Source organism: Aegilops tauschii, chromosome 5, assembly GCF_002575655.3.
Source record: "Aegilops tauschii subsp. strangulata cultivar AL8/78 chromosome 5, Aet v6.0, whole genome shotgun sequence".
In the NCBI taxonomy this organism is placed as follows: domain Eukaryota; kingdom Viridiplantae; phylum Streptophyta; class Magnoliopsida; order Poales; family Poaceae; genus Aegilops; species Aegilops tauschii.
Genome location: NC_053039.3, coordinates 485,775,329 through 485,802,865, shown reverse-complemented (window position 1 = coordinate 485,802,865; position 27,537 = coordinate 485,775,329). Strand labels below are relative to the sequence as shown.

General features: G+C 47.0%; 2 protein-coding genes across 11 annotated transcripts; both read right to left on the bottom strand.

Moving 5' to 3' along the window:
• Positions 1-4,772: 4,772 nt before the first annotated feature.
• On the bottom strand, positions 4,773-9,832 carry LOC109772736 (uncharacterized). The gene is made up of 4 exons (XM_020331436.4): positions 9,298-9,832; positions 8,300-8,509; positions 7,455-8,181; positions 4,773-6,907 (listed from the first exon to the last, which is right to left on the bottom strand). The coding sequence occupies exons 2-4, from the start codon at positions 8,495-8,497 to the stop codon at positions 5,010-5,012; spliced, it is 2,823 nt and encodes a 940-aa protein (XP_020187025.1). The 5' UTR covers positions 8,498-8,509; positions 9,298-9,832; the 3' UTR covers positions 4,773-5,009.
• Positions 9,833-18,723: 8,891 nt separating this feature from the next.
• On the bottom strand, positions 18,724-27,305 carry LOC109772735 (uncharacterized). 10 transcript variants are annotated; one of them, XR_012183169.1, is made up of 15 exons: positions 26,695-27,239; positions 25,338-25,767; positions 24,580-25,204; positions 24,230-24,270; positions 24,080-24,148; positions 23,610-23,710; positions 22,197-22,294; positions 21,734-21,886; positions 21,506-21,584; positions 20,660-20,758; positions 20,530-20,591; positions 20,348-20,397; positions 20,179-20,260; positions 19,514-19,608; positions 19,018-19,425 (listed from the first exon to the last, which is right to left on the bottom strand). XR_012183169.1 is itself a non-coding variant. In XM_020331433.4 (13 exons), the coding sequence occupies exons 1-13, from the start codon at positions 27,201-27,203 to the stop codon at positions 19,287-19,289; spliced, it is 2,388 nt and encodes a 795-aa protein (XP_020187022.1). In that variant the 5' UTR covers positions 27,204-27,305; the 3' UTR covers positions 19,018-19,286. The 10 variants fall into 10 exon arrangements, 1 of the variants encoding a protein (XP_020187022.1); XR_002235160.4 differs by lacking the exons at positions 21,734-21,886; positions 22,197-22,294 and adding an exon at positions 18,724-18,997 and having other exon boundaries at positions 19,207-19,425; positions 20,530-20,598; positions 26,695-27,162; XR_012183170.1 differs by lacking the exon at positions 21,734-21,886 and having other exon boundaries at positions 20,530-20,598.
• Between the last annotated feature and the right edge of the window lie 232 nt (positions 27,306-27,537).

Below are 27,537 nucleotides of genomic sequence, written 5' to 3'. Positions count from 1 at the left end.
TCGTTGATGCAGAAGAAGATGGAAGCAGATCTGAGGATTTCGGAGGCAGGGCGCAAGAAAGGGGATCTGAGCAAGGCGAAGGGAAGCAATGAAGGCAAGCACTGTCTGCGCCAGCCTTTTGTCAAGTCAGGCAATTGCCAAGGCAGCGTGGGGAAGTGGAGACGCCCACGTCCAATCAACCGCCACGCGTCGACCAAGGTCGCAGGCTTTTAGGGCCCGCGGCGCTCCGCACTTGACCTTCGGCTTCGCCTCGAAGCCAAGCCCGAGCGCGCCTTGGGCCCGGGGGCTACTGTCGGCGTTCTGGGAACGGGGGTCCCCAGACTTGCCTGCCTACGGCCCGCGGCGTGGCTCTGCTAGCAGGCCTGTACGGCCAATCTTCATCAACAAGGCATTCAAGACCCTCGCGAGGGGCCAAGCCTCGCAAGGCGGACGACACAAGACCTCCTCGGGAGCGGCCTCACCAGGTTGCCTCGCGAGGAGCGGAGAGATCAAGGCAGGGCAAACCTCGCCAGGTTCTCGTGACGTGAGCCATGACGATCAAGATCAGGCGGGCGCCAGCGCGCGCAGTGTCCTTGTTTCCTCTTTTATGCTAAGGGAGCAAGCGCAGACGCAGAGTACCGAGGCATCAAGCAAAGGTTTCCATGTCGGTGCAACGAGACCAAGACCAGCAAGACGGCGAGATGGAGGTCACCATGGAGCCCAAGGCGGCGTCACCACCAGAGCCTTTGCAGGCGAAGACCGCTTTTGTCAGGATAAGCTGTACTAGTTGTCCCCTTTCAAATTGGCCGTTGTTGGCTCCCTTCCCGCTCAATATTTGGGGAGAGGACCAAGGCCTATATAAGTAGAACTAGCCACCACAGTAGGGGGGAGGCTGAACTCATTCGGGGGATCGATTCCATCTTCCATCCTCACACCCACAAGTTCACTGAGCACAAGAACACCTCAACTTCAGGAGGCTGTTCTTCCCCTTGTACTGTTCATCATCAGCCCAAGAGGCAATCCACCACCACCACACTGGAGTAGGGTATTACACCACAACGGTGGTCCGAACCAGTATAAATCACGTGTCTTTTGTGATCGTGAGTTCGTCGAGTTCGTTCTCGAGATCTTAGCTAGTTAGGACGCGGATCGGTAGGAGGGAAAGAACTTCGCGCGCACCCCAGAGTTCGAACCTTAAGGGTTTTGTCAGAACCCGTGATCCGACAGGAACGCCCCGGAGATGGGGAAGACGCGGCAGTGGAGTCGCAGACGGAGAGGAGTGGGAAACTTGAGTGGTTTGGGTGTGGGGTGGGCCTACACTAGGCAGAGAACAACAGGAGGTGCGGAGAAGTGGAGGGATGGCCTGGCCGTCGGCGGGGTAGCGTTTCGCTGCGAGGCGCGCAAAACAGCGCCGCCGGACGCCGGAGGCTGGAGCAGGCGGTCCCGGTAGCGCTGGGGGGAAGAAGAAGAAGATGAGAGATTGAAGAAGAATGTCGGTCGTTGGATGTAAATCCAACGCCTTGTTTAGGCTTCGACCTTTGTATTTTTATTTTCTGCGAAAGTGCTTAGGCTTCGACCTATTGGCCCACATGTCAGCCAGTCCATTACTGCATTGGTCAGTAAAATCTTTGCAAGCTTATATACGCGATCACTAGGAGTTAACTTGCCAAGTTATATATAAAAAATTATTATTATTATTTTGTAAGAACTTTCGATTTACGAAATAAAATATCATTTTAATTTGATGACTTAATAGGACGTTGGGTATTATTATTTTTTAGGCTAGACGTGGGACAGTTGAGTTGGTTCTAGGGAAAAGTACTGGGAGAAAACTTAGATTACATCGAAAAAGAAAGTGGGAGAAAATTCAGATATAGGATTAATGAAAACAAAAAATAAAGGAAGTGGGAAGGTCTATAAAATTGTTGGACTAACGACAGGTTTAACGGAACCTTATGTTGTTTCTATTATATATATGAATATGAATATATATATATATATATATATATACTATTATAGAAGGAAAAACATAGGTTCAGTTCTGCATTCTTATAGAAAAATAGAACTGAGCATACCTGGCCATTCTCTTGCTTCCGAGAGTGCCATGAGCCTTTAGGTGTCTATGACAGTTGGTTCTCTCAAGTACTGAGGTCCAAACACCTCGACCATTGCAGTATCAAAGCCGACCATAGCGTTTGCGCATGTGCTTTCAGACATCCGAAGGTACTCGTCCCATGAATATGTGGTCGTGCCATATGCAACCATCCGCAATGCAGCCATGCACTTCTGGTGACTAGAGAATCCAATTCTTTCTACCACATCCTTCTTCTATAGGCCCGTACGCCATTGTAGAGGCGATCGAACACATTTTTCCGCATCCGAAAGTGCTGGCGAAAATTGTCTGTGAACGAGGCATCGGGGGCAAAGTAGTCGTCCATCAACGTCAAATGCCCCATGCCCTGTTCTGATTCAGCACTCAGCGGCCCTTGATCGATCCCTTAAAATTGAGAACCTGCTCTTCCGCATGCTTTGCGTCTGCAAAGGACGCCTACATCATCCGCATAATTCTCCTTGCCGGACGTCTCAACGTAGTTGTCATGCAGGTACTCCAGGTTTGAATCCATTGCTTCAAAGAAGGGGGGGTGTCAAAAGATCGGCATGAGCATTCGACCAAACACTTGCCAGGTGTGGTGACGCCAACGGATGGCATCCACATGGGCGGATGGTACCTATGTGGCTGGCGGACGGGAGGTGAAACGGTGGCATAAACAAAGCGGCGTGGGACGGGGTGAAGCGACGGAGGTCGTCGAGGTTTCGCAAGGGCTTGACAGACGGTCGGGGTGGTACAACGTCTGCATTGGCCAAGGAAAAAGCGGATGCAAAGCAAGAAGGAAGGAACGGAGACACGGCCTCGGGTGTTGTTTTGGATGGGTCGTGGGTGTCGGAGTCCGACGTGATGGAGGTGTAGACTCCCGCAAAACTCCTCTAATTTGTGTTAGGCTCACGGGGTTTTGGACAATCAAACCAGCCCACAGACATTCATGGGACGGTGTTGAATAGCAAACTGGGTCCGATCAGCTGGGCCGCAATTGCAATTTTCAGGCTGGCGCGGCTAAACTAGGTGGACAATGCATGTGAAAAGGACAGATGCCCTACAAAGAGATTAGACGTGGTCTTCCTCTTTCGATTTCAATTCAAAAGGAAGGATTCGGTTGTCCCTTCCACGGAGCCGCTGCGCATTGATGGTAGTACTTGGCCACGCACCCACTGACACTGACACTGACACTTGTTAATTGACCTCTGAGACATCCATTCATAATGCCCCAAGCGAAGCGACGATCGGACGGACGGACGGGCGGCCATTTTGTAAGGACGACGACACCGTTACCACGGAGCTCCTCATCACGTCTCCTCGACGTAACTCCGACAGTCAGATTTGAATCCGTGCAGTGCATATACCAGTACAACAAGTAGGCGAAATCTGGACACGCCTCACGTGCCCGTCATTCCCCGCCCAGCAAAAGCAGGACACCCCTCACGTGCGTCTCACACGAAAAAAAAGCCATGGCGTCCACATTTTAATACAGCTACATACTATACGAGGAAGGATGGACGTCACGCGCTCCACCAGATTCGTTCTAAAAAGAAAAAAACGACGGACATGCCCCGACTAAAAATACACGCACGCACATACACGGATAAGCACTACTCCTGCTATCATTTCCTCTGTTTTTACCGCGCCAGTGTACAGTACCGTATGAATACTGTACACAGTACAGGAGGCCATGCCATGCCATGGCGCCATGCCTGGTCCCTGTAGAAACCAGACACGGGCACACGCGGATTGATGGCGGCACTGTGCAGGCTGGGCGAGTCCGAGCAGAAAGCATTGGTGAGCGCAGCATCAGCAGTGGTACTACTACTACGTGGGTATGGCCACCGCTCGCAGCCGAACAGGGGGCAGGCAGCGAGGATCCCCTGTTTATGGCGCGTCCCGATCCCCGGCGGGCCCACCCAGCAGTGTCTGAGCCATGCGTCCGCCCGAGCAAGCGAGTAGTATGTCTGCGTCTGTATTGATATCCACTCCTATCTGCTATCTACTGGCGCTGGCGGGGCAGGGGCAGGGTGGCACTCCACTCCACTGCCGCGCCCTTCCTGTGAACGAAAGCAACCCACGCTTTCGGTTTGGAACCCCGGCGGGGCCCGCCCCAGATGCTCCTCCCGCGTTCCCCCCCACGACCATGGGATCTGCGCACACCACCATGGGATTGGGGTTTGTCCTCGTGCTTGGGTTGGGACATGGGGCAGAGAGAGAACCGAGCACAAAAGATACTCTCCTTTTTTTTATACTCAAACTAAAGTGGCAATATCTCATCGCACAAATGAATGCTAAATAAATAGCGGCAACATCATCTGCCGCTGTAATTTACTTATATTGAGTTAGCAGATGCTAGCGTGACCACATAGTCGTGTTTAAAAGCGCAAAAATAAATAAATAGGAAGTGTTTCCACAGCAACCAGGTCCAGATGCGCCCATAAAAACAAGCATCCAGGACTTTACTTCAGGCAGCACGAGTCATGAAAATACTGATATCGGCCGTGTACTCAATGCAGGCAACCACATTATCGTGCCGCCAGGTGCAGCTCCAGCCTCCGGATAGATCAAACTCATCAGCGCCACGGCGACAATTCAATCTCGCTGCCCACAACACATGAGCGAGCTAACCCTAATCACATTTCAGGTTAAAAAAAACACATCTCCTAGCATATAACTTGCTGAAGAAAAAAAGACAAACCAGAATCCTCATCTATGCCCCTTCAAAGATGAACAAGTTTACGCACCAATGTCTCATAATCAACTACTTCGGTTAAGAATGTATCGATAAATTGTACGGCCAAGTTTCTACCCAAAAAGAGCACGGGAGGCCGTCCAAATTGACCACCCAAGTATGTACACCTTTACACCAGTCCAACTACAACACATTTCAGGATGATCACCGACTCACCACAATCGCGCCACCAACGCTTGTTCAGGATGCGGCGGCGACGGTGATACCCGACGGGCATCTCGTCCTGCGACACCGCCTCGTCGTTCTTCCCCACCCGATCATGCCAATGTTGCTTTCACCTTCTATGTCCGCGTCGTCAGGTTTCGCGGGCGGGCTCACCTGGACCTCTTCTGCTTCTACTCTGACCTGGACCTCTTCTTCTACGGCGTCCAGCACCCTTTTCTTGGGCTTCTTGTTACCCCTCGTACGCTTTCGCCTAGTTAAGCTCGACTCCCAGGATCCGCCAGTCGTCTGAACCAGCCCCTCCAGCAGCTGAATGTCTTCGATGATCTCAGGCCGGCACAGCGACGAGATGCTAGGCAGGATGTCTTTCTGGAAGTCACGCTTCTGCCGGCGCTTCCTTTGCTGGCCTCTCTTCGGCTTCATCAGGAGGTTCACCGGTGAGACGGTCTGCTCATCACTTGTTGTTATTGCGGGCGCCGCTGGCCTGCTGCACAACTCATCAGTCTTGATGTCTTCAAGCTTCAGTGTCAGCGATTCGAATGAATCTGGATCATCATCACTGGAATTATTGGCACAGCCTTGGACCTCCCCTTGCCCGGCATGGTCGTCGGTGCTTGATATGGCGAGCTCTGCAAACCACTGCAACATATCATCAGGTGTCTCTGCACTGGCTGGCACATCCATCGACAACGCAAGAATGCTCTCTGCTGCAGCTGTAGCAGCATCATCATCTTCGCAAGCTGGCACTTCCAAATCAATCAGAAACTTAGGCTTTGCATGCTTGTTCTGTAAGGAGGTCACATGGCAATCACTTGACACTACAGATGACTCTGAGTTATCTTCATTTGGTGCATCTTCATTCAGATCAATAAAACTCCAGACGGCAGCACCACTCTTATTGGTGACACCTTCAGCAGCTTGCCCATCTCTAGGCATGGGTTTCTGGCAAGAAAGAGGTAAACATGCAGTGCTGTCTTGCGTTCTAGCGGCGATCTTGTCACAAGGCCTATCCTTCTTACTTCCACAACCTACAGACGTCGAAGCAGAATCTGGCAAATTGCATAGAGCCACAGCCGCTCCCGTTATATCTTCATTAATGTTAATCAGCGCTGCGGTCCCATAAGAATGTTCAGACACCTTCCTTGGCTCCTCCAAACCTGAGGAATCAGCACATGAAGCTTTCTTACTGAGCCAAGAAATCCCAGATACTGATCCCTCAACTTTGATATGCTGTAAACCACCTACACACACCCCTTCTTGCTCTACAACAATATCTTCTTGACCATCAGACAATGCTTCATTCAAATTAAAGTTCTTTCTGCCCTTGCCATTTGCAAAATCAGGATCTTCATGACAGTGCCGTGTTGGGTGTCCAAACATCAGCTTGTTGTTTTGCTCCAAGTCACTTGGAATTCTTGTCTGATGCCGTGGTTGTGATGCAGACAATGAATCAAGTGGAACGCCAGAATAGCTGCCATCTGAGTTATTGACTTTTTTCAGATTACATGATGAGGTTCCAATGCTTTGGTTCGCAGCAGTGAAGCATGCATATGAATTGACAGTTGAAGATCCATTGAAACTTGGAAATGACTGGACATCAGCACTGATGTTATAGCTCCTTGGGTCTACTATGCAAGAACCGACACCAGAGGCAGCAGAAGGTTGGTCTATGTGCAGAGAAGTGATTGGAGCAACAAGTGTACTACTTGGATAGCGTAGATGGTCATGTCCAGGAAGATTATTGATAGCATAGGCTTCCAAAGGACTTCCTGAAAACCATCCGGATGAACTATTCGGACATTGGTAAATAAACTTGTTACTGCTTGCTGATCCCCTGTCAGCAGCACTGAACATTTTTTGTGGATCCATGCCATTGCATCTGGGTGCAAGAAAACCTGTGCTGCTGGCACGTTTCCCTGAAGAATTGGAACAAAATAGAATGATTATTACAATGGATCAAGTCAACTGTAAGTGCCTAGCAATAAAATAGAATGCAGCACAATAATAAACAGTATGGTACACCCACCACCCAAAAAAGACATAAACTGCACTTAAACACATAACACACCCATCAGTATTTTACTTTAGATTATTACAGACCAACAGATTGATTATGTACAATAGTTACAAAACTAACCTAATATAAACCCAGATTATAATAGTATGTCACGCCTTATAATAGTAAAATTAGCACGCACTACTGGGCTAGTTCAAATATATTATCAACTATAGTTAGGATGAATATTGTAAATTCACTTCACCCTACAGGCCTACATGTTGTGTTACGTGGCAGCCCCATTTCTTTCAAATTTTCAGTGAACCCGTACCCATAGTGTTGAGTTGATTTGTGGTCCACTAATATGGTAAATATGCTAAGATATTCACAATGCAAATGTAGAAAGAACTAGCATAACCAGAAAAAAAATACTAAAAGAGATGATGCTGAATGGAACTTACTGTTACCTTTATCGATCAGTGGTTTCTCCTCTTGTTTTATCCTGGAACTTGCATCAAAGAAATTAGAGCTTGTGGCTTCATTAATACGCTTGTCCTTGGAATATTCTTTATTGAAACTGGAGTTAGTTGTGCTTGATCTCCATGGAGACTGCTGCCAAGAGTTCTCCAGAGTATACGAAGGACCTCCCGATACTGCCCCATTTGTTCTGGCCATATATGGGCCCAGAATTGGCTTATTCAGGTCAGCAACATTGTGATTGTGGCCTACAAGATTACCTGTACTCGGCGGAAAGGAGGTTGCACTATTATGGCCAAACCTCCCCAAGCCTTCCGCCCTAGCTAATGCGGCACCAGCATCATTCGGACGTTTTGTATCCGATGATACACCAAGGAAATCTATAGGCTTGCTGTCCGATGCATGGTCATCTTCAAAATAATGATCAGCTCGGAGCTCAAGGTCAAACCTGCCTTGTTTAGTGGGTAAAGCAGCATCACTTGAGGGAAATCCATTTGGCGAGGACTGGACACTGCCCTCCCTGGGGAACTTGGACGACTGGCTTTTCTCATTGTTCACAGCAGCAGTACCGATCATGTTTGCACCATGCAGTGGAATTTGTGATGGCGAATCTCTCTGCGATGCATCTTCCAGTGTTGAGCATGCACGCATTTCTCTGCTCTGATGCTGCTTCATCAGGTCTCTCTGTACTCTGTAAACCCGATGCAATTCGTACACCTGGAGATAGCAAGAGGGTTGTTGTCAAGCCAAGAAATACACAAGACATCAAGGGGGGAACTGAAATCATCTAAGTGTTGCTGCATCGAAGTTTACGTAATCGAGGAAATGTATGTACCTGCTGTCTAAACACAGCTTCATGCGCCAGCATTGTGCGCCTGAACATCTCTTTATCACATTCCGAATAACCGAACGCCTCCGCCGTCACGAAGCCATTCGACGTCTCCTCCTCGTATGGGAACCTCCAGCTTGCGTGGAGGTCGCCCATGGCGCAATGCCCAGGATTGTAGCCCTCAACCTCCACCTTTGCCCCCATTGCTGCTCCAACCTGCTCAACAGGACATTCAATCAAAGGTGAATTACATTACATTACACACATAAAGCAGCAGCAGAAGAAAGAAATGATAACGCCTTTGTCCAGAACCAGCGTCAGTTATGCGAAAAGACAAACACGCATTATTCATCGCTTTGACAAACAAAGAGCAGAAGAAAAGGCGATGACTGATGAGCGGCCGGCCCTTTTTTCCTGGTATAAAGTGAGCAATGATGGTGGTCGCAGAGGATGACGAAAAGCTCAGGCCAACTGATCATACAGATTTATTCGTTAGCAAGTGGTGATAATTTGGGGATAATTGGCAGATTTTAAGTAGAGATATTATCCCAACAAACAAGGGAAATAAAGGAGATATTATTATCCCCCGGCTGTTTGGACGTCAACTTGTAGGGAAGGGGAGAAAGAATAAAGGAGACGAGGCAAGTCAACCCTCCACAGTCCCAGCCATGTCGATTCTACCAAATCCTAGTACTACCAAGAACCGATTCATTCAAGAGAAGTACTGTACAATTCATGAGAAGCGGCAAACGCGGATTAAGAAGAAAAAGACTATCATTACTGGACAGATGTAATCATCACTCAACCGCTCGCCGCCGGCGTACCCGACCGAAAATTTCTGTGAGACAAGAAGCAAACCGAACGGCGACTCAATTGCGAGAAGAGGGAGCTTTCTCCACAAGATTTTACCAAAACAGGCAACGGAGAAAAACATAAATGGACGGCAAAGATGGCATCTTTCCTGCAACAAACAACCGAGCCGAAATTTTAACTCGAGATTTTACCTCGGCCTCAGAGATTCTTCTTGGCACCGAACCGCGGCAGACAGGAACCGGCGACCCGCCGAAGTACGAGCATGGGCCGGAGAAGCGGGGAGCACGGCGGGCTCTCCTCCCACGACGCAAGAACGCAGGAGCAGGTGGAAGAAGAAGCGGCGAGCAATGAAGGAATTCTCCGGCGGATTTCACGGCGGAGACGCGAGGAACCGCGGCGTATCTGGGCGGGGCGGGGGGCCGGATTCGATGGGCCAGGGAGGGAGGAGGACTGGGGGAGGGGGAGAAGGGTCGGAACTGGTTCTTGTCTTGGGCGAACCCCCGGACCGAATGGCTGCGCTCTGCTCCCCTCGCCTCTCCTCTCCTCTTCTCTTCCCCGGAAGGCCTGATATATTTCCTTTTGGATGGATGGATCGGAATCGGACGGGCTTTGTTGGGTTCGGTCGGGTCATGTGCGCGCTGCCATGCGGGCCCGATCTCTCTCTCTCTCGGGATGGAATGGAACCACCTTCTTCTGCTCTCTAAACTAGTGCAAAGGACAGCAGATTTGTTGACATCTCTCTCCGTTGGTCTTTCTCTTTTATTCTCTCTCTCTCTCTCCTCGTGATGCTGCTTCCTTCCCTTCCCACCTAATCTCTCTCTCTCCTGTCAAAAATATATATATCTTTCTCTCTCATCTCAGAAAAAGATCTGTCTCTCTCCCTCTCTCGCTTGCGGCTGCAGTCCATGAGCGGAGATGCCCTGGGTTTTTTTTTACACTTGCGGCAGAGGGTGATGTCCCTTTCGAAGATGCGTTTGGGTGCGATCTTGGTTGTCAGGTTATGGAGTGCTTGTTACTCCATTAAGCATTCATTAAGAATCCGGTCTCGTCTTTGTAACATATTTATCGGGACCGAGAGAGAGAGAGAGCGTCTGACAGAGTGGCCCCACACCCCGGCATGCTCCCTGGGGGAGGAGAGATAAACACTTCATGTGTCAAGTTGATGGTTATATATCCTCAAAAAAAAAGTTGATGGTTACGTGCTTGAACAGGACCAGGCAGTACTACCAAACCTGCTTTAGTTTCCAGATTTATGGCCCGGATCCACATAATTGGCCACGCACCACGCTGATTTCTCGGTGAGTCGGTGTGAATGATCTGATGCGTTCTACTCTGCTGAGTACGTGCCGCCGTAGAATGCGGGATATACTACTGCTACTACTACGTACAATCCCGGGATGGGGTGAATTGCTGTGGGCGCCCAAGGTAGTGCTAGTACTAGAGTACGGTATTCATTCATTGATTCGTGCACATACTTCTGGGGGTACGTACATTGGTTGTTGTGCGAGCCGAGCCGGCATGGGCATGGGCGTGGCGTTCCAACCAAATTGAATGTGGCCGTAGGTGCAGGTGCAGGTGACCAAGTGCCAGATGACCGTCGCCGGCAACACAGCGGGGCAGCGCAGAGCAGAGTAGACAGCTGCTACTACTACTGTTGTTGACACGGTGCTGCTACTGGTACTACCACCATAAAGCAGAGCACGGGGATCGTCGGCACAATTTTTTCACTCCTACCGTTGCTTACTACTAGTCTCTACTATTAAAGAAGAATCGAACGTCGTGATGGTTTGACCTTGCTTTAACCCCCTCCTATCGATAGCTACCTTGCACATTCCGTACGATTTTTTTTTCTTTTTTTGCTTCGTGGCGTCCCGCACGAGCACGACCCACCAAAGCTGAGAAACAGAAACCGAAAGAGAAAACAACCGTGATCCACGAACTCACCCATGCCCCCGTCTCTCGGAACCCCTCCATCCCGATCGCATCTCTCTCCTTGAAAAAATTGCCGCCGCGCGCCCACCATCCTGTGCACGCCATTTCGCCGGTCTAGATCCTGATCCGTCGCGAGGAGCCGTCCCTCAAACTGCAGCGCCACGGCCGAGCCATCTCAGAAGGAGGCAAGACGCCGTCTCACTAACTTTCAAAAAAGACGTCGTCTCACTTCCTCGCCTTGTTGCGGCCATCCAGGACGCGCTGCCGCCGCTGCTGAGCCATCTCACCTGGCGCCGCCGTCTCACCTCCTCCGTCCCGGACGCGCTGCCGCCGCAATCGGCCCATCTCACTTCGCGCCTTAGTCGCCAAACAGGCAAGCCGTCGTCTCACCTCCACCCTCGTCTCTATTGCGGGCGGCCCCGCCCCTGTACAGCAGCAGAGGAAGCGGGCGTGAAGGCTGGAGCTGGAGGCCGCACTGCTGTGTTTGCCGGCAGGAAGCACGGGAGGCGGGTGGCCATGGAGAACGGCCACACTGTTCAAGCGCCGGACTCTGTTGTCGACCTCCTCATCTTCAGGCCCCACCCCGAGCTCGACCCTCCGCAGCCATCTCGTTCTATGTTCAAGCACCGCCTGGATATCATTTTCTCCTCCCTACAGCCAGCTCCCCCCTGATCTCCTCCGCAACGTGCTGCTCCATGCATTGGCAGCTATAAAAGGTATCGAGTGTGGCATCTATCTCCATCCCAACTCCTTTGTGTTCTTTATCTTTCAAGAGAATGTGAGATATTTAATGCTATTTGTGGAGAGTGTACCGTAATGTTGAGTTATTGTGCACAATTTTTTTGCTACTGTGTACAATAGTTTTACAGAATGTGCTATTGTCGATTCTGCAGGAATATTTCTGCTATTTTGCAGATTTGTGCTGTCATGGATTGTGCTTCTTTTTCTTATTAAATGATGTAGTTTAAAACAAGATCATGCCTAAATCAGTTTGCCCATGAAAGTGTAGCCCTAGCGATGGATTCGAACACCGGCAGCCATGTGAGCGCCCATAGCTGTGGACATGGACGCTTGCGGCGAGAGCCGCAGAGCAAGAGCACACTGCTTGCCCTTTATTGAGTTAACCATGGTGACAGCTCAGGTGGTGTCGTCCTTGCTAGATCTGCACGTCAATGGTGTCGTAAATTGTAGTGATAGATGTACTGACACTAATTGTTTTACAGATGGGGAGAATATAGATTGTAAAAGAGCCTTTATTTTGTTATTCTTATCTAGGACAGGAGAAGTTAATTCTCACTTGTTTAAATTACTGGTTCGTATTCCATTAGGCAAAGTGGCTTCAAAATAGACTGTCTTTACTCTTTCTATGAGACATAGGGCCGCAATTTTTTTTAAAAAAGAGGATCCAGCCAATTTGTTTTTCATTTTTTCCTTGAGATAATAATATCCTACATGCTCTACTGGGTCATCTTCACACTACAGGTTGTTTCAGCTAATGGTTATCACTGAGGTCCTGCTGCTAGCTATGCAATCCAATGATGGTCAGATACGAAATGTTGTAGAATGAAATATCCAACACTTTGAGGAGTAGAGTTTTTCAGTTTATGCAAGCACTTCATCTTCTTCATTAGAGACCCTAAAGGTAATTTCTCAATGGCACGCTTCTGTGTATTCATCAATGAGTTGAGTTGATGGTTAGAATTTGGGAAACTTGTGAAGCTTCAAGAACAAAATTTAAATTTGGTCATTTAAGTTCTGGAGCAACCAAGTTTACCATTCACTTAATATAGAATAGAAGCTAATATCTCAAGAAATATGTTTTCGCTCTATCTTGACACTTGACAGTAGGAATGGTATGGATAACATAGCAACTTCTTTTACCAGACATGGAGTACACTTCCATACTTCTATGTTGGATAATGTTTCTTTCATATGCCCCTATTTGCACCATTGTCAGTAATGTTTTCTTTCTAGAGTTACTGTCCTTTTGGGATCAATTTTTCGTAAAATATTCCTCATTTTGACCAAATCATGTTTCTAAACTGAATTTCTTTTATTTTAAAATCTCAGGTCAAAGCTATTACTGTGCATGTGATTCAGAAGTATTTTGTGGCCGCTGCCAGGGATGGCCCTTGCTGCTTCTATGATATTTTAACATGTTCCTGCCTTCTCACAGGTCCACTCGCATAGGCTACATTCAGCAGTTCCCATGTGTGCACTTGCATACATGTGTATGCAGTGCTAATTTTTTATCAGATTGGCAGAGGCTTCAGGATATACATATGCGTCTTTCCACTAAATGTTCTCATCCTTGGAACATGAACTACTGAAGTTTATGAAAATTTTGTATGTGAAGACTCAAGTTCGTACTGCAATTGTCAGGAATACGTTTCAGATGGTCACACATGTCTGCGCTTGATATATATTTCCGAATGGAACTTCTTTTTTGCCTGTAGTTAGATATTTCAAAGTTTGAGAGGCATGTTGGACCCAATACTGCTATATCCTTCTCTGAAAATAGTAACTTCCTGCCATTATGCATGTGCCCCATAAAAACAGTGTGCGCAATGTTGGATGCCTTCATTATTATGATATTTTTACCATCCCCCTAAAATGCCACTGTTGATGTGTCAAGCTTTGGGATCTACTGAAATTGAGAAATTTTAGGGCTTTGTCGCCAACTTTGTAGGTCATTTTCGTGTTACATACACATGTCTGATAGAACATGCTACCATCTTTATTGTGCGCTTACATACTGTATACATGGCCGGTACCGTTAACATTCTTTATTCAAGGGAACACATCTATTTTGACTATGCAGGCTGGAGTGTAGTGTTAAACATTGGAGTGAGAGGAGAGTATAAGGGCAAAGATGGATCAGGAGCCTGGCCAGATGGTTTGTGACCCAACTAAGGCACGTACAAAAGATTGCATTGCAATGTGGTGCTAGCTTACGTGATCTGCTTTTTGAGGATAAATTTCCATGTGGGTTTGAGGGATTAATTTAATAAAGATTTGCAGGGATCTATTGTGATCATGACTGCATTGTGGATACCATAGCAAACAACTTGTGAGATTCAGGAATTGTCATTAGGTTTGATCTAATTGGTTGTTGAACCAAACAATTCATGTTGTTTAATCCTTTTCAATTCTTGTGGCATATAAGAAAAGGGGCAACACAACCTAAGCATGAAGATGAGCATGCGAAGCAGGTGAAGGCAAAGCTCAGGTTGGTTTGGATCGGATGCCTTGGACATGGTAATGGAGGTTGAACACCGATCAGTTGCAACTTGTTATGTAGGAGAGTGAATCTGTATATGAAGTCTGTTTCATTAGGTATAACATTGACGTGCTCATTTAAAATTGTTTTAGGGGGGTCATTCATATTAATTCTTATTAGTGCACATAGCATTTAGTACACTGAAATCAGATCCAAGCATTAATAAAAATAGCCAACTGAATCACTGTAATTCTATTTGCCCATCTAACGAGCGACTATCATTTGGGTAGCCAAGCTCAGGTTTAGGCATCGAAAACATTGTTATAACTTCAAAACAAGGATGGATTCCCCATTTTTTTGTTTAATGATCATTGGTACACATGAAAAGTTGTTACCTTGTAGATCCAGATCACAACTAATGAGAAAGGCCATAGACAACGACTGAGAAAATGCCGCTTATATAGATTAGCCTGAAATCCACCGGCGCAGATATTGCGGAGCTGACCATGAGCAAACATAGAGGAACCCTCAAATAAAAAACCCCGAGCAAACATAGAGAAAGAAAGAAGGAAATGTGATGCATGATTGAAGAGGAAGAATGTAGGTAAGATGCTCTATTAGATTTTTTTGTTATATTTTTGTGATGTTTCATAGCGTTGCACGTGTATATAATTATCTCTGCCTAAATTTATACTTCCTCGATAACTTCGAGCATTTATTTGGGGTCCAATATCCTTCAACTTGTATGAGTTTTGATCAAGAGCATGAGGATATAAATTTATATTGACTCGTTCATGTTCAGCTGAAATTCAAGTATGAGGCACATGTATTTTGTTTTAGTGGTACATTGTATAGGACAAGAAAGTATAAGGCAACATTTTATGCGATGAACGCTTTTAGTGAAGGGGTTGCTAGGGCGACAGAAAACCCCTCCTCCGTTGGTTGACGATGATGAGGGACAAGGGATTTATAACGATGGTGGCGAGACAACTGACAAGGTTGAAACAGAGTCAGCGGCTAGCAATAATGATGAGCAACATAAATTTATTGTTCCGTAGCAACGCACGGGCACTCAACTAGTACTGCGATAAGTGGTCAGCGGTTTGGAGCTTGAACAAGTCACCGTGGCGTGGAATTGGGCAGCTCCCTTGTTTTATTTACACTTGTATTTAAGTAGAGTACCGAAGAAGAAAAGTATGCAGTGCTGTGTGTTGGGTGTTGGGTGTTGAGAGAAGCATTGGCGGGCGGATCCCCCGTTTGTTCATGGAGCTCCTGCTCCTGCTCCTGGTCCGAGGCGGGTGCCAGGGAGCGGCGTCATGCGTCTTTGTAGTAATAGTACTTGTGCGTGTGTGGGCGTGAGAGGAGAGGACGTCCCGCGATCTACTGCCGGTGTGGGCACCCTTTCCTGTGAAAGCATCCAACTACTCGACTGGATCCGAGGTGACAATAAAGACGTACCCTAGTTTATACGGATTTCCCCCGAAAAAATGTTTATACATTAAACGAAGAAATTACACTTGCATTCACCTCCAAATTGATCGTAAGGTTACAACTCTTTTTTTTTTGTTCAAGGCAGGAGCGAGCAGAGCCATGGATGGAGCCATGGAGGCCCTGCCTGCCTCCGTTCCGTTCTCTCTGCCCCGATGGATGGATGGAGAAAAGCACGCATCCGATCTGCCGCTTCGGGGAAGAATTGATTCTCTCCTCTTCTCTTGTCTCTCGGTGCCGCGCTTGTCCACACGCGCACGCGACACAACGACCCAAGTACGACTGCGGGAGTGCCGAACCAGCTCCGCTCGGCGCTGTGCTGCGCTGGGTCACGTGATCGACCGCTCGCCGTCCCGTCCCGTCTCGTCTCGCGAGTGCGAGGACCCAAAGGTTTTACGCGACCACCGTTTTCGCCCTCGCCTCGTAGCCGTGCCGGTGGTCTGGTCTGAGACCGGAAATATCACTGTACGTACGTCCGGTGATTTCAGTTTGACGAGTACAGTGCAGGCGGGCCTGTTCTGTTCCTACGCCACCTTGGCCCCACACGACAGAGGACGCGATGCGACCGTTTTTCCCAATCTCTGGAAGAAGAAAAGAGCAGGCGTTTCTCAGCGAAGGTACCTACTCTAAGCCTACGGGGAAGTCTAGTGTGCATGCTCTGAGATGCGTGTGCTGGAGGTTTCCGTGGAGGGGAGGCGCTCGTGTCCGTGGGCGCGGAGCGGAGTCAAGAACGCGGTAATCTGTCCCGGTTTCCACCAGCTCCGAATTACTCCCTCCGTCCCAAAATATAAGAGCATTTTTTACACTAGTGTAGTGTCAAAAACGCTCTTATATTTTGGGACGAAGGGAGTACCATGCAACCATCTCTACTCGGGCCCTCTACTCGGCATAGCTCCCAAGTGTGTTTTGTATCAGAAACCAGCGGTAAAATTGCGACGAAGACAACATGTCGGTCTGCAAAAAGGATTACTCTCTTTTTTTTTTGAGGGAACTTTATTCTTTTTTTTTGCGGGGTAAGGATTACTCTCTATTCGTTGGGGATCAAGGATCGGACATCGCCCTGCCCACGGGATATCGTTGGATGGATGGATGGATGGATGGATGGAAGTGGAAACCTACAAGGTCAAAAACACCGAAAGCCGGTCACGAGGGGCGCACGCACCACAGCAAGCAAGCAACCGGAACCTAGAACCGAACCGGGTAGACTCACTGGAGTAGTGATGAATAAGTAGCCGCTTTCCCCTGCCGGACGCTTTATTCGGCGCCGAGTCGAGCCATCCAATCAGTCACAGTGCGTGCATGTGTGTTGTACATTGAAACAGTAGCGGCATTCTGCGCACTGTGCAGTCGCACCACAGGACGTCCCGGAAGGGAAGGGAAGGAGCCAAGGAGGACGGGTAGCTTTGCAGCCTTTTTTCCTGCCGTGCATTGTCTCGTAGCACTCCGTCTCATAGCCCTTTGGCATTTGCAGACTAGCTCCTGTTCGGCTCATCAGGCCTATAGACGGAGGACCGGTTCATGCCAGGGAAATGCCTCCGCATCTTGATTCTTGAATTCTTCTCGAGTCTCGACTATACTTTGCTTCGAGCACTAAAAAAGGGGTTGGCTTTTCTTGCAACCAATCAAGTGACTAAATTTATAGAGTCTAGCAAAACTTACACTTTTTTTTTTGCGGAGGAGCAAAACTTACACTTGTCGAACGGGTAAATTTCTCGCCACGTCGTAAATCTTCTTTTAATCTGATTTTTTTTGCTCAGTGGATGGATGCATCACACTCGCAGGACGTGAGAAAAATCAGCAGACGTGACAGTCCCCACCTGCCTGACAGCAACTGACGATATTAGGCTACGTTCGTTAGTACTACGCGTACCATCCTGTCGCAGTGTCGCTTTCGTCTGCTTGTCCCGGGCCGGCGGTGGCGCCTCCATCGACCATCCAGCCACACGGACCACAGCCACGCAGAGGATCTGGTCAACAGCGAGCGGCTGATGGGTTCCAGGCTCTTCATCTCGTCAGGTCAGACAGTCCGTCCCTGCACTGTGCGCTACACCTGCACCGTCGCCCCGTCGCGGGCGGCCGGCCTCTCTGCAAAGCTGCCTAATTCTGAGCTACTACCCGATCGCACCGCATCTCTCCGCAGTTTTGGCCCTGCTCTAGCCCCGTGCCCTCCCCCCTCTCTGAAAACACTGTACACCGATCAATCACCATCTTTGTCCGGATAAAACAAGAAGCTGTGAAATATGACTAGATGATACTCGGGCGAGGGGAGGCGGCGGAGGTGACGGTCGACGGGGTTTGCGGGAGACGGGAGCGAGACGAGGGAGACGGTTCCATGTCGTCCGCTCGATTTGGAGGTTCCACTCGGTTCTGCATCTGGGCCGAATATTCGGTCTGCGGGAACGAGTTGGTTACCATTCCATCTACGAACCAAACGCGAGAACTAGGCCCAGAAACGGGTCCGACCCGTGACATTCCAGTCCATTCCAGAAACCAAACACACCCTTATGTTATGGGACGGAGGGAGTAGGAGAGACCGGCCTCCAAACGCAATATATTTCCTGCCTTTCCGGTGGCGTCTCGAAAGAATATCTTCTGTGTGGATAGTAACTCGTGCTGGATCGCGGGAAGCACGTGGATCCGTGAAGCTTTTCCCTGGAGGCAGAAAGAAATCAAATCCGGCCGGTGGGGTGGGCGGCATCGCCAAAGATAGATCCCTCCCTCCCTGGCTTGCACCTTAAGATAACAGCCTTTCTTTCTCCTTTGGATAGAGAAACCATTGTTTATTGTTGCCGAGAAAGATGATGGATGAATGGATGGATCGAGCTTTTGAATACTGCTCCGAAACATTCCGAGGTGACGCGCCCTCCCGTCCCAGAAAGATGGATGGATGGATGCCGGAAAGTGGAACCGCCCAAAGTGGCGCGCATTGTTACCGGCTCTCATCCTCAGATTCGCCCGCTGCTTTGCCTTTTCCGGGTGTGTAAAGCAAGAGCTTATATATATATAGCACAGGAAACGCATACAAGCCGATTTTTTTCTCACTGAACAAATCTATCTTGATCATTTTTCACGCCGTGTCTTCATGAGGAATTTTCCAACGGCTCAGATGTTTTAGAAGAAACCGTCAGTTTTTCTAGTCCTGCAGAACAAAGAAGCCCTAAATACTCTCATGACTCGTCTTCAGGCTGTTTTGATCCCTCCTGGCCATGTGTGTCAGATTCATGCGACGTCGAATTTCAGTAAAATGCTCCCTACACAAGAAAAACGACAATTCGCAGAGTACATAATCCATTACGAGTTAAGACAAACTATATGCGTTACTACATCTGGAAGTACGTACACACAAACAAACTGCAACCCAAAAGCTTCAGCTAACTATTTGAGTGCTACACAAGTACGTACACACAGTACATTCCTGCTCCGGCCATCGCTCCTCTCAGAAGTGACACGGAAAACATACCTCAACCTTCTCAGCTCGCGCCCAACCAACCAACCATACTGAAAATGGCAGCTTCAGTGCACCCCCCTCAGGAAACGATGCTAGCAATCTTCAGGGCTCATCTTCCCAGCACCTTTCCCAGCCGCTTCACGCCGCGTCCGAGCCTGCACGACGTACTGCTTCTGCAGGTCCTGGAGCCTCTCCAGGAGCTCTTGGAACGAAGGGCGTCGCTGCGGGTCACTGCTCACGGAAAAGGAAGGATAACCCTTTAGCGGCACCGGGAACCAGTTATGTAGGAGCAGTGCGCAAGACAGTAATAATAATGTACCTGTCCCAGCAACTCTCGATGATCGATGCCCAGTGAGGGTCCGTGTTGCTTGGAATCTCCAGTCTACGATCCATGAAACCCACAGCTGCGATAATCTGCCACGTAGGGATCACAGCGTTAAGAGATTTTCTCATCTTCTAACAAGCTTATATAAGCAAGCAGGTGTTTTTTCTTTTCTTAAACTGCAACGGTGATGATTCCAGTTTTTCGTAAAGATTCACCATTCACCAGTAAGCTACTCGTACTTTTCAAGGGAATGTTGGTTCTAGGACACCCAGAAAAGGGATATCTGAAGACTTGTTTCTAAGGGTGAAAAGGGAAAATGACACCCTAGGCATTGGGAGAGTACAACTTTTAAGAACCTCTCATGCAATTCTTCAACAGAAAACCAAGCCCTGACGAAAGCATCTCAGTGTTAATCTTGCCGCTATACTGAAAAGAGAATGGAGGAAATAATGAAGTGACGAAACATTAAATTTGTTATTATCACTGGTTGTATCTAAGTACGTATATTTTTAAAACAGATCAAGCTGGCACTCTTTATCGACCTACTGTGCGAAACAGCACCACTGAAGTCAAAACCACACAGTTAGCACCAAATATTGATAGAAAAATCAGAATATTAATTACCTAACCAAACATACATAATAAATACCAAAACACACCTGCATTGGATTGAGAGTATCCCATGGTATCTTATGAGTAACAAGCTCCCACAGGACCACTCCGTAGCTGTATACATCAGACCTATATTTTACCAAAAAGGAAGAAATGAGTGATTATCTGTAGGTAACAAGAACATCTGTTGCTAAAGAGTGTTCATGTTGAGCTTACTTTTCATTTGAAGGTTCACTGCGTAACACTTCTGGAGCCATCCACTGCGGCTGGATATAGAAGCTAGCTATCAGATGTTTATAGCATATTTGTATATATAGAAAATTGGTAGGAGGTTAAAGTTAAAGACACCCTAGTTAGCTGGAGAATCGATGCCAAAAGTCAAGTTTGCTTGTACTTACTGTTCCTTTTCCACCTTTTGTCGTCAGAAATGTTTCAAGTTTGAGGCGCGAAAGACCAAAGTCTGCAACCTAATTGAAACAAGTGAGCACAGAAAATATAGAAGTATGGAGAACTAAGTTTCATAGTTACCTTTACAGTCCAATTCTTATCAACCAACAGGTTTGACGATTTTAAATCACGGTGCACAATAGTGGGGATGGAATTGTGAAGATAATTCATGCCCCTTGCCTGCAACAATATAATTATGTTTTTAAGAATCCACATGGCAATGAAAGATTCCATACGGGCAAAAAATGTACTTGCAAACAAAATACCAGGTACGTTTTTATCTCCATGGGTTAATAACATAAATCGTGATTGACTTTTGGTGATAGAATCTTTACTTAGTAACATAATGTGTGTGATAGCTCAAGATACCATGTTAGATGGCAGGTACAGGATATCACCTCCATCCTTCTTTCATTCTTCCATACACTGAAGCTACAGATATGGCTTATTTTTTTTAAAGGGTGAGCTTTATTGATTAGGTAATAACATTCATACAATCACCAGAATCAATGCGGACATGCAGGAAGGCACAGACTCACGCATCACACAACTAGACTCACGCTTACCTAATCGGGCTAAGCTATGCCCACATCATTGCTCACCACCTTGGTGATAGGTTCTCATGATCATGGTAACATAATGTGTGTCATAGCTCAAGATACCATGTGAGATGGCAGGTACAGGATATCACCTCTTTTCTTCTTTCCTTCTTCTATAATGGAGCTACAGATATGGCTTAATTTACATTCAATTCAACTTCGCTTCCACATGGATGCTAAAAAAATACATTAAAATTGTCTCTTGAGATATGCAGGTGAAGAATGCTTGTCCAGTTTTTCTGCTACAATATGTTCATTTCTTAACAGTTACACATAATGTATTTGGCTTTGACTTCCTGAACCAGCTGTCAAGAGAAAATAGACTTACAATGTCTATGGCCATGTTAAGTTTACGTCTTGGATCCAACTTGCCAGTGTCCTTTTGAAGCAACTGAAACAAACTCCCTCTGCAACATGGAACTGTGTTATACAGAGGAAGTAACAAAAACTGACCTCTCAAGAGATTCTAAAGTCTAAACTATTATAGAAGAATGCCCAAACTCAATTGCAATAACCAGAATGGTTCAAGACCCAGAGAAAATAGAGACTAGTCCACCTAGTGGTAAGTCAGCAATCACTGGAAAGTGGTTCAATTGTCAAATGAAAAGAACTGGGGGTACTAGCAGCCCCAACTTTTTCGGTAAGAGGAAGGTGGATATAAAGCCCGGGTGCTTGATCACACAGCTATTTGTGCCAGCCACTGAGCCACCTGTTAACCATTGGAAATATTTTAAAAGTATGGTTAACAAAGGTGAACTTGCAGCATCAGTACAACACCATGGGAAAAGATCAATGTGTTTAGCTCTATCTTTTTTTCTCAAACTGGATAAGCTGCTGAAAAATAAACAAAACAAGACAAAGCTACTGCAATGAAAGAAAACTAAAACTGTACAACCCCCTCTCTCCGTAATGGTTAAGCTTAGGTCTAACTGGATTGCCAAGATAACTAATGCGTCATTCATGAAAAGTTTCATTTACTACAAGTAACTGGGTTAGGCTTACAGAGGCACACAACCAACCTGGGGCGACACGCTTGCACTTCCTTTTCTGTTTGCGCACATTAGTTAATGTGGAAAGACCAACATAACACAAGTGGTATGTGTCCACATGATTCTCCCTGCGCTTCAAATTACCCAGAGTATTAGGTTTCGTTAGGACAAGCCTTTGACTAGCAATTACACTATTAATATATAATTTTTGTGATACAAAATCATAACCACAAGTACATCTGATGACATCAACTTTATGTCGCATAAAGTTTTTACTAATAGAGTAATTGTTTGTCAAAGGTTTGTCCTAACAAAACATTATACACTAGCTAATTTGAAACGGAGTATTTCTCTTTCATATTTATCTGAGATGTCTTCCAAGAAAGTGACTCTGCAAAGTACGGGTCCGAACATAAACTTCACATGGATTACATAAACACAACTCAAGGGCAGTAGAATTATGGTGATGGAATATAAGGCCAAGATGCTCATTTTGACTCAAGTTGTGTAACCCACTGGTTTATGATCAAAGTTTGGATGGTGGATTTCTGGAGAGAATCACTCCAAATATACGAGAGAAGGGACAAAAGAAACTATGAGAGGCAGCCACGTGGGGTTGAGGGAAGGTCAACAAAATCCTTGGTTTCATCCTTAATTGGTTACATCTACCACCTCCACTTCTGAGCCCAAACGAGAGAAGGAACAAAAGTAAATATGAGAGGCAGACTGGTAGGAACCGGATCCCTACCAGGCGTGGTCTCAGGTTGTAGGGGTGGAAGGAGGGATGGCGTGGAGGAAGGGGTGGTCGCCGGCGCTGGGGCGCCGTCGTTGCGTGCGCGCGCGAGAGAGAGAGCGCAGGGGGCGGCGACTAGGGTTAGGTCTCCCGGCTCCCTAAGGAAGCCGAGCAAATATGATTGCTTCTTGCTTAATCCCCAAAACGGGTCCTTACACGAGTTTATATAATCCTCCTAATAAGATAATTGGGCTAAGCCCCTAATAACGATAAGATAAACTGGGCCACAACTAACTAGGCTAAGCCCCTAATATGCCGGTCATAACACAGCCATGTTGGGGTGAAGGAAGGCCAGCAAAATCCTTGACTCTCATCCTTAATTAGTTACATCTACTAGCTTCACTTTCGAGCCCCACAAGGACCGTCTTGTCTGAAATTCCTCAACAGAACTTACATTTTTTGCGAAACAGACCCCATCTTTCAACCCCAGCTTGCTACAGATCAGTGACCATCAAGAGCCACTTACATTTCAAACCGGGGCATAGACTGCTGAGAACTCGTTGGTAAATGATATGAATTCTACTGTTGTTTCTATGGGCCCAGATCATAAGTATGGTAGAAAAAATGGACTGCATAATGCTTGTCTTCCACCAAGTAAAGGAAAAAAAATTAACAACCACAGAAACAAACATGTGGGACATACAGCCTACCGTGGGAGGAATTCTGTAACAATACAAAGTCGTTCCTCTGATGCAACTGCACCCATGAAAAGTATTATACTGGGATGTCGGAGTTTCTTCATCAGTGATACCTACACATTTGATGGACACAAGTATGGTCATGGCCACAATTATGGAAAAGGAATCACAAGAACATGGTTAAGAAAGTTATCAATGTACTACTAATTGATATCCTACAAAAGAAATCAACATAGTGAAATTTTGTTAACACTGCATCATTTTCTTCATAGTTACCCACATGAACAACAACACAGAATAGAAAAATAGCAATTATGGGTTCTGTGAACATCACAGGGTCCAACCGTAATCTGGAATTAGTTTTTGCACTGGAGTATCTGATTCAATAAGACAGTAGATATAATGCAGTTCCATTGACATAATACTCAATTTCATCAGCAATTGAGGGTCAGCAGAAATTGCAGTCGTATATAAATGCCTACCTCTTGTCTGAACGTATTTATCATTTCTTCTGAATATTCCTGCTTGGAGAACAATTTAACTGCCACATCCTACAAAATGGGGGGAAATATTGAGAATTGATTATTAAGATGTAAAGCTAAATTCATAACCACGCAACAGAACATACATACCGAACCATACCACAAAGCATGATACACTGTTCCACAAGAACCTGCATGAATCAAACACAACAATAGTACAAAATGAGTGGTCTCTCTTACAGAAGCGGGCGACGCCCGCCTTGCATACATCTGTTCAAGAATAGGCATTTTCTTATTAATTCTATTTGAAAATTTACATGAAATTTCAGTAGTAAATAAGTGCATGCACATGTCTTATGCGCGTTAAAGTAACCTTCCTTCATTTTGGACGTTTTTTCGTGGAAAATGGAGAATAACGAGTGGTCGCCCAGAACAGGACTGATTCACCAGAACAAGACATGTCCAGAAAGATGGAGTAATTGCAAAGGGAGGATAACTACCTTGGCCTACTTGTTCTCCAATTACTAGATCTTCCCACAGAATCTCATAATCTAAGCAGTCCGCTTCATAATCCACTCTCTCGATAGGACTGCCAATAGTACTTGTGCTGCTGATACTACTGGTATTGTTAAAAGTCCACCAGGAACCTGAGAACTCATATTTGCTTGAGTGGGCGTATTTAGTGTCTTGGCAGTCTGGAATTATAATAGGCTGTACAACTGGAACTCTCTGATGACTCTGGTCATTCGCTTGCTTATCATGTAAATGTGTTGAGGGTATGTTACTCTTCCCAGAACCCCCATCATTTTCACGCCCTTTCCGAGGCCAGGATATCCCCTTCTTGGCCAGCAATACCTCGGCCTTTGAACTAAACATTTTGTGAAACCCTACTTTTCCTTCTCCTGAATCATCGATATTTGTTTTGCTCAACTCCCCAGGGGATTTCTCTTCAGCAACAAAAGCGCCATACCGTACATCCCCATTCGGGGTGCTTGCCTCACTTGATGTCAGGTCCGCCCTGACATCATGTTCAGAATACTGATCCTCACAGCCACTAGCACACCGTCTCTCACAATTCTGACCCGTCCTTATCCGAGAACGGACTCTACTTGTAAGCTTGGTCGCCTGTGTTGTTATTGAAAAATCAGAAAGAGAATACACTAGGAAATAAATTATCAGTAAATATCAGAAAGAGAATCTTTCCATTAAAACTAAACATTCGAATTCCTTCTTCTGTTTGCTCAGAAATGCGACTTACAAAAGTTGTTATCTTGGAGGTGCTAGCAGATTGCAGAGGTTGCTGGGAGTCAAAAGAACCTTTGTTTTGTGAACCACTTTTAGGCCAGTTGTTAACATGAAAATGGGGCTTTGATGAACTTTGACAGGATTTCTCTGTGGTTGAAGGACTAAATATCTCCTGCAGTGTCCGTACATCAAGTGAGACACATATGAGGCCAATCAAGCTACCATCGTCATCATATAAAGGAGTGTTATGGACAACAATAAAGAACCTCTCTCCTGACTTGTTTTTAACAGGAAACTTTCCTCTAAAACACTTGCCCATAAATATATTCTGGATAACGACGTTTGCAGCATCAAAGTCTGTAGGATGAACAATTAACTCAATGGCATCCTGGCCAATTGCTTCTGATGCAGAATAGCCATACATATGCTCGGCATACCGGTTCCTAGGTTACAGTACAAAGGTAAGAGTTTGGTAAAAAGACGCTTCATATGATCAAACAGAATGGCAACATTTTCACTACACGTTCTTCTTGCCAGAAAAACAGCATAACTTCTCAAACAGTCTTGTAAGAAATTTCGAAACTGGAATCATATACCAAAGTGAATCAGAGACTAAAAATTATATCCATTCACACGAAAAAATGCATGATAGGTATGCACCATGATAACTAAGGTCCACCAAATATGTGGCATGGGCATAGTGTTGGCAAATTATTCCAGCCAATCTGAGATAACGTAGATCTTTAAAGCAGACATGATGCTTCAACGTTTGTACAGTTTTTGTGGGTCAAGTTTGCTTACCAATACCAGAATAAAAAATAATGCTCACTAACCGATGCAATGATGCAAAGAATTGCTGTGATACATCCAGTGTCTTTTACAAGAATCATCATGTTGAGATTTTAGCGGTCTATCTCGAACAAACCTAACCTAAGTTATTACCATACCTACATAGGATGAGTTGATGCTAAGCAGGTCAATGCCATAAAACATCCCAGTGTGATCACCGGGACAAGCTAGAGGCTGGACATCCATGTTGTGAATTTAGCAACCGCTTTCCACCCAGTAAAGCCATAGATTCCTCTACCACATAAGAAAGCTAATGCACACAGGACTGTTTCAATACAGCCCCAAGGGAAAGGTCATTACATCCTTGTAACAGCACAAGAGATTTGTGCAGCCCAAACTAAGTTCAGAGCTAACCTTTGAGCCTCCAAATAGATCCCCGCAGCATATTGGGCAAGACTACACAACTAAATAACCAAAAGCCCTACAAATCATATGCTTGAACCTATGCATGACACTGGTTCAGCATTTCACCAAACACCTGCTGAGCATCGGGCCATGCCAAGATACGGATGGAAGCTCACCAGTAGAGGAGCTTGCCGTCGGGCGCGATGATGTGCACGGCCTGGCCCAGCGACTGCAGTATCCAGTGGCAGTGCCTGTCGGAGAGCCTGGCGCGGTTGTCGCGGAGCTGCCGCGGCGACGGGTCCTGGAGCGCGGCGAGGGCGCGCCGCCACGGGGAGGGATGCCGCGGCGGAAACGCGGGGCGGCCGCTGGGCCCGGGCTGCGCCTGCGCGCCGCGGGGCCCCGGCGCGAGCCTGCCCATCTCCCGCACGAGCTGGGCCTGCCCCTGCTCCAGCTCCCGTATCTTCCTCAGCAGCCCGTCCGCCTCCATCGCCGCTCTGTAGCTAGCCGGTTCCGTGAGAGAGCGAGCTGCGGGGAGAAGGCCTAGGCAGCATGGCCAACGACGGACGGGCTCACGCTTGACATAATGGAGGGAGGGAGGCGGGCGGCGCGGCGCGGCGTGGCGTGGCGCCATGCCTGACATCCCACCCGCGCTACCTGCTGCGGCGCGGTGCTGCCTCATCCTCATCCTCTTGGAAACTGAAAGAGATCACCTCTTCTGTTCTGTTCTCTTGTGTCCCATGTTGTTTTTCTCCCATCGCATTGCGGAGGCGATCTGTCGTGTCTGCCCGCCTCTGTCGGGTAGGCAGGTCAACTTGTGCCGCCAGCGGACGATCCCCAGTTCCCAACCAAATTTCCCTTTGTTCCTATACTCGACCTCATCGAGAGATGCTGATTTTGAAAAAGAATGCTCAGAGCAACTTCAACCGGACAACCCATTTCGTCCGCGGGCGTCCGTTTGAGTCGGTGCGGACACAAAAGTCGGCCCAACGCGCCGACTCAAACGGACGCGGTCCGCTTTT

Excerpts from the sequence above, each read along its gene's own strand:
- LOC109772735 (XM_020331433.4), bottom strand. The coding sequence starts at position 27,203 with ATGAGGATGAGGCAGCACCGCGCCGCAGCAGGTAGCGCGGGTGGGATG. Across the intron at positions 21,585-23,609 it reads GTTACAGAATTCCTCCCACG|AGGGAGTTTGTTTCAGTTGC; the intron begins GTAGGCTGTATG and ends TCCATGTTGCAG. Across the intron at positions 20,398-20,529 it reads CAAAAGGTGGAAAAGGAACA|CCGCAGTGGATGGCTCCAGA; the intron begins GTAAGTACAAGC and ends TTCTATATCCAG.
- LOC109772736 (XM_020331436.4), bottom strand. The coding sequence starts at position 8,497 with ATGGGGGCAAAGGTGGAGGTTGAGGGCTACAATCCTGGGCATTGCGCC. Across the intron at positions 8,182-8,299 it reads AAGCTGTGTTTAGACAGCAG|GTGTACGAATTGCATCGGGT; the intron begins GTACATACATTT and ends TGCTATCTCCAG. Across the intron at positions 6,908-7,454 it reads GAAACCACTGATCGATAAAG|GGAAACGTGCCAGCAGCACA; the intron begins GTAACAGTAAGT and ends CCAATTCTTCAG.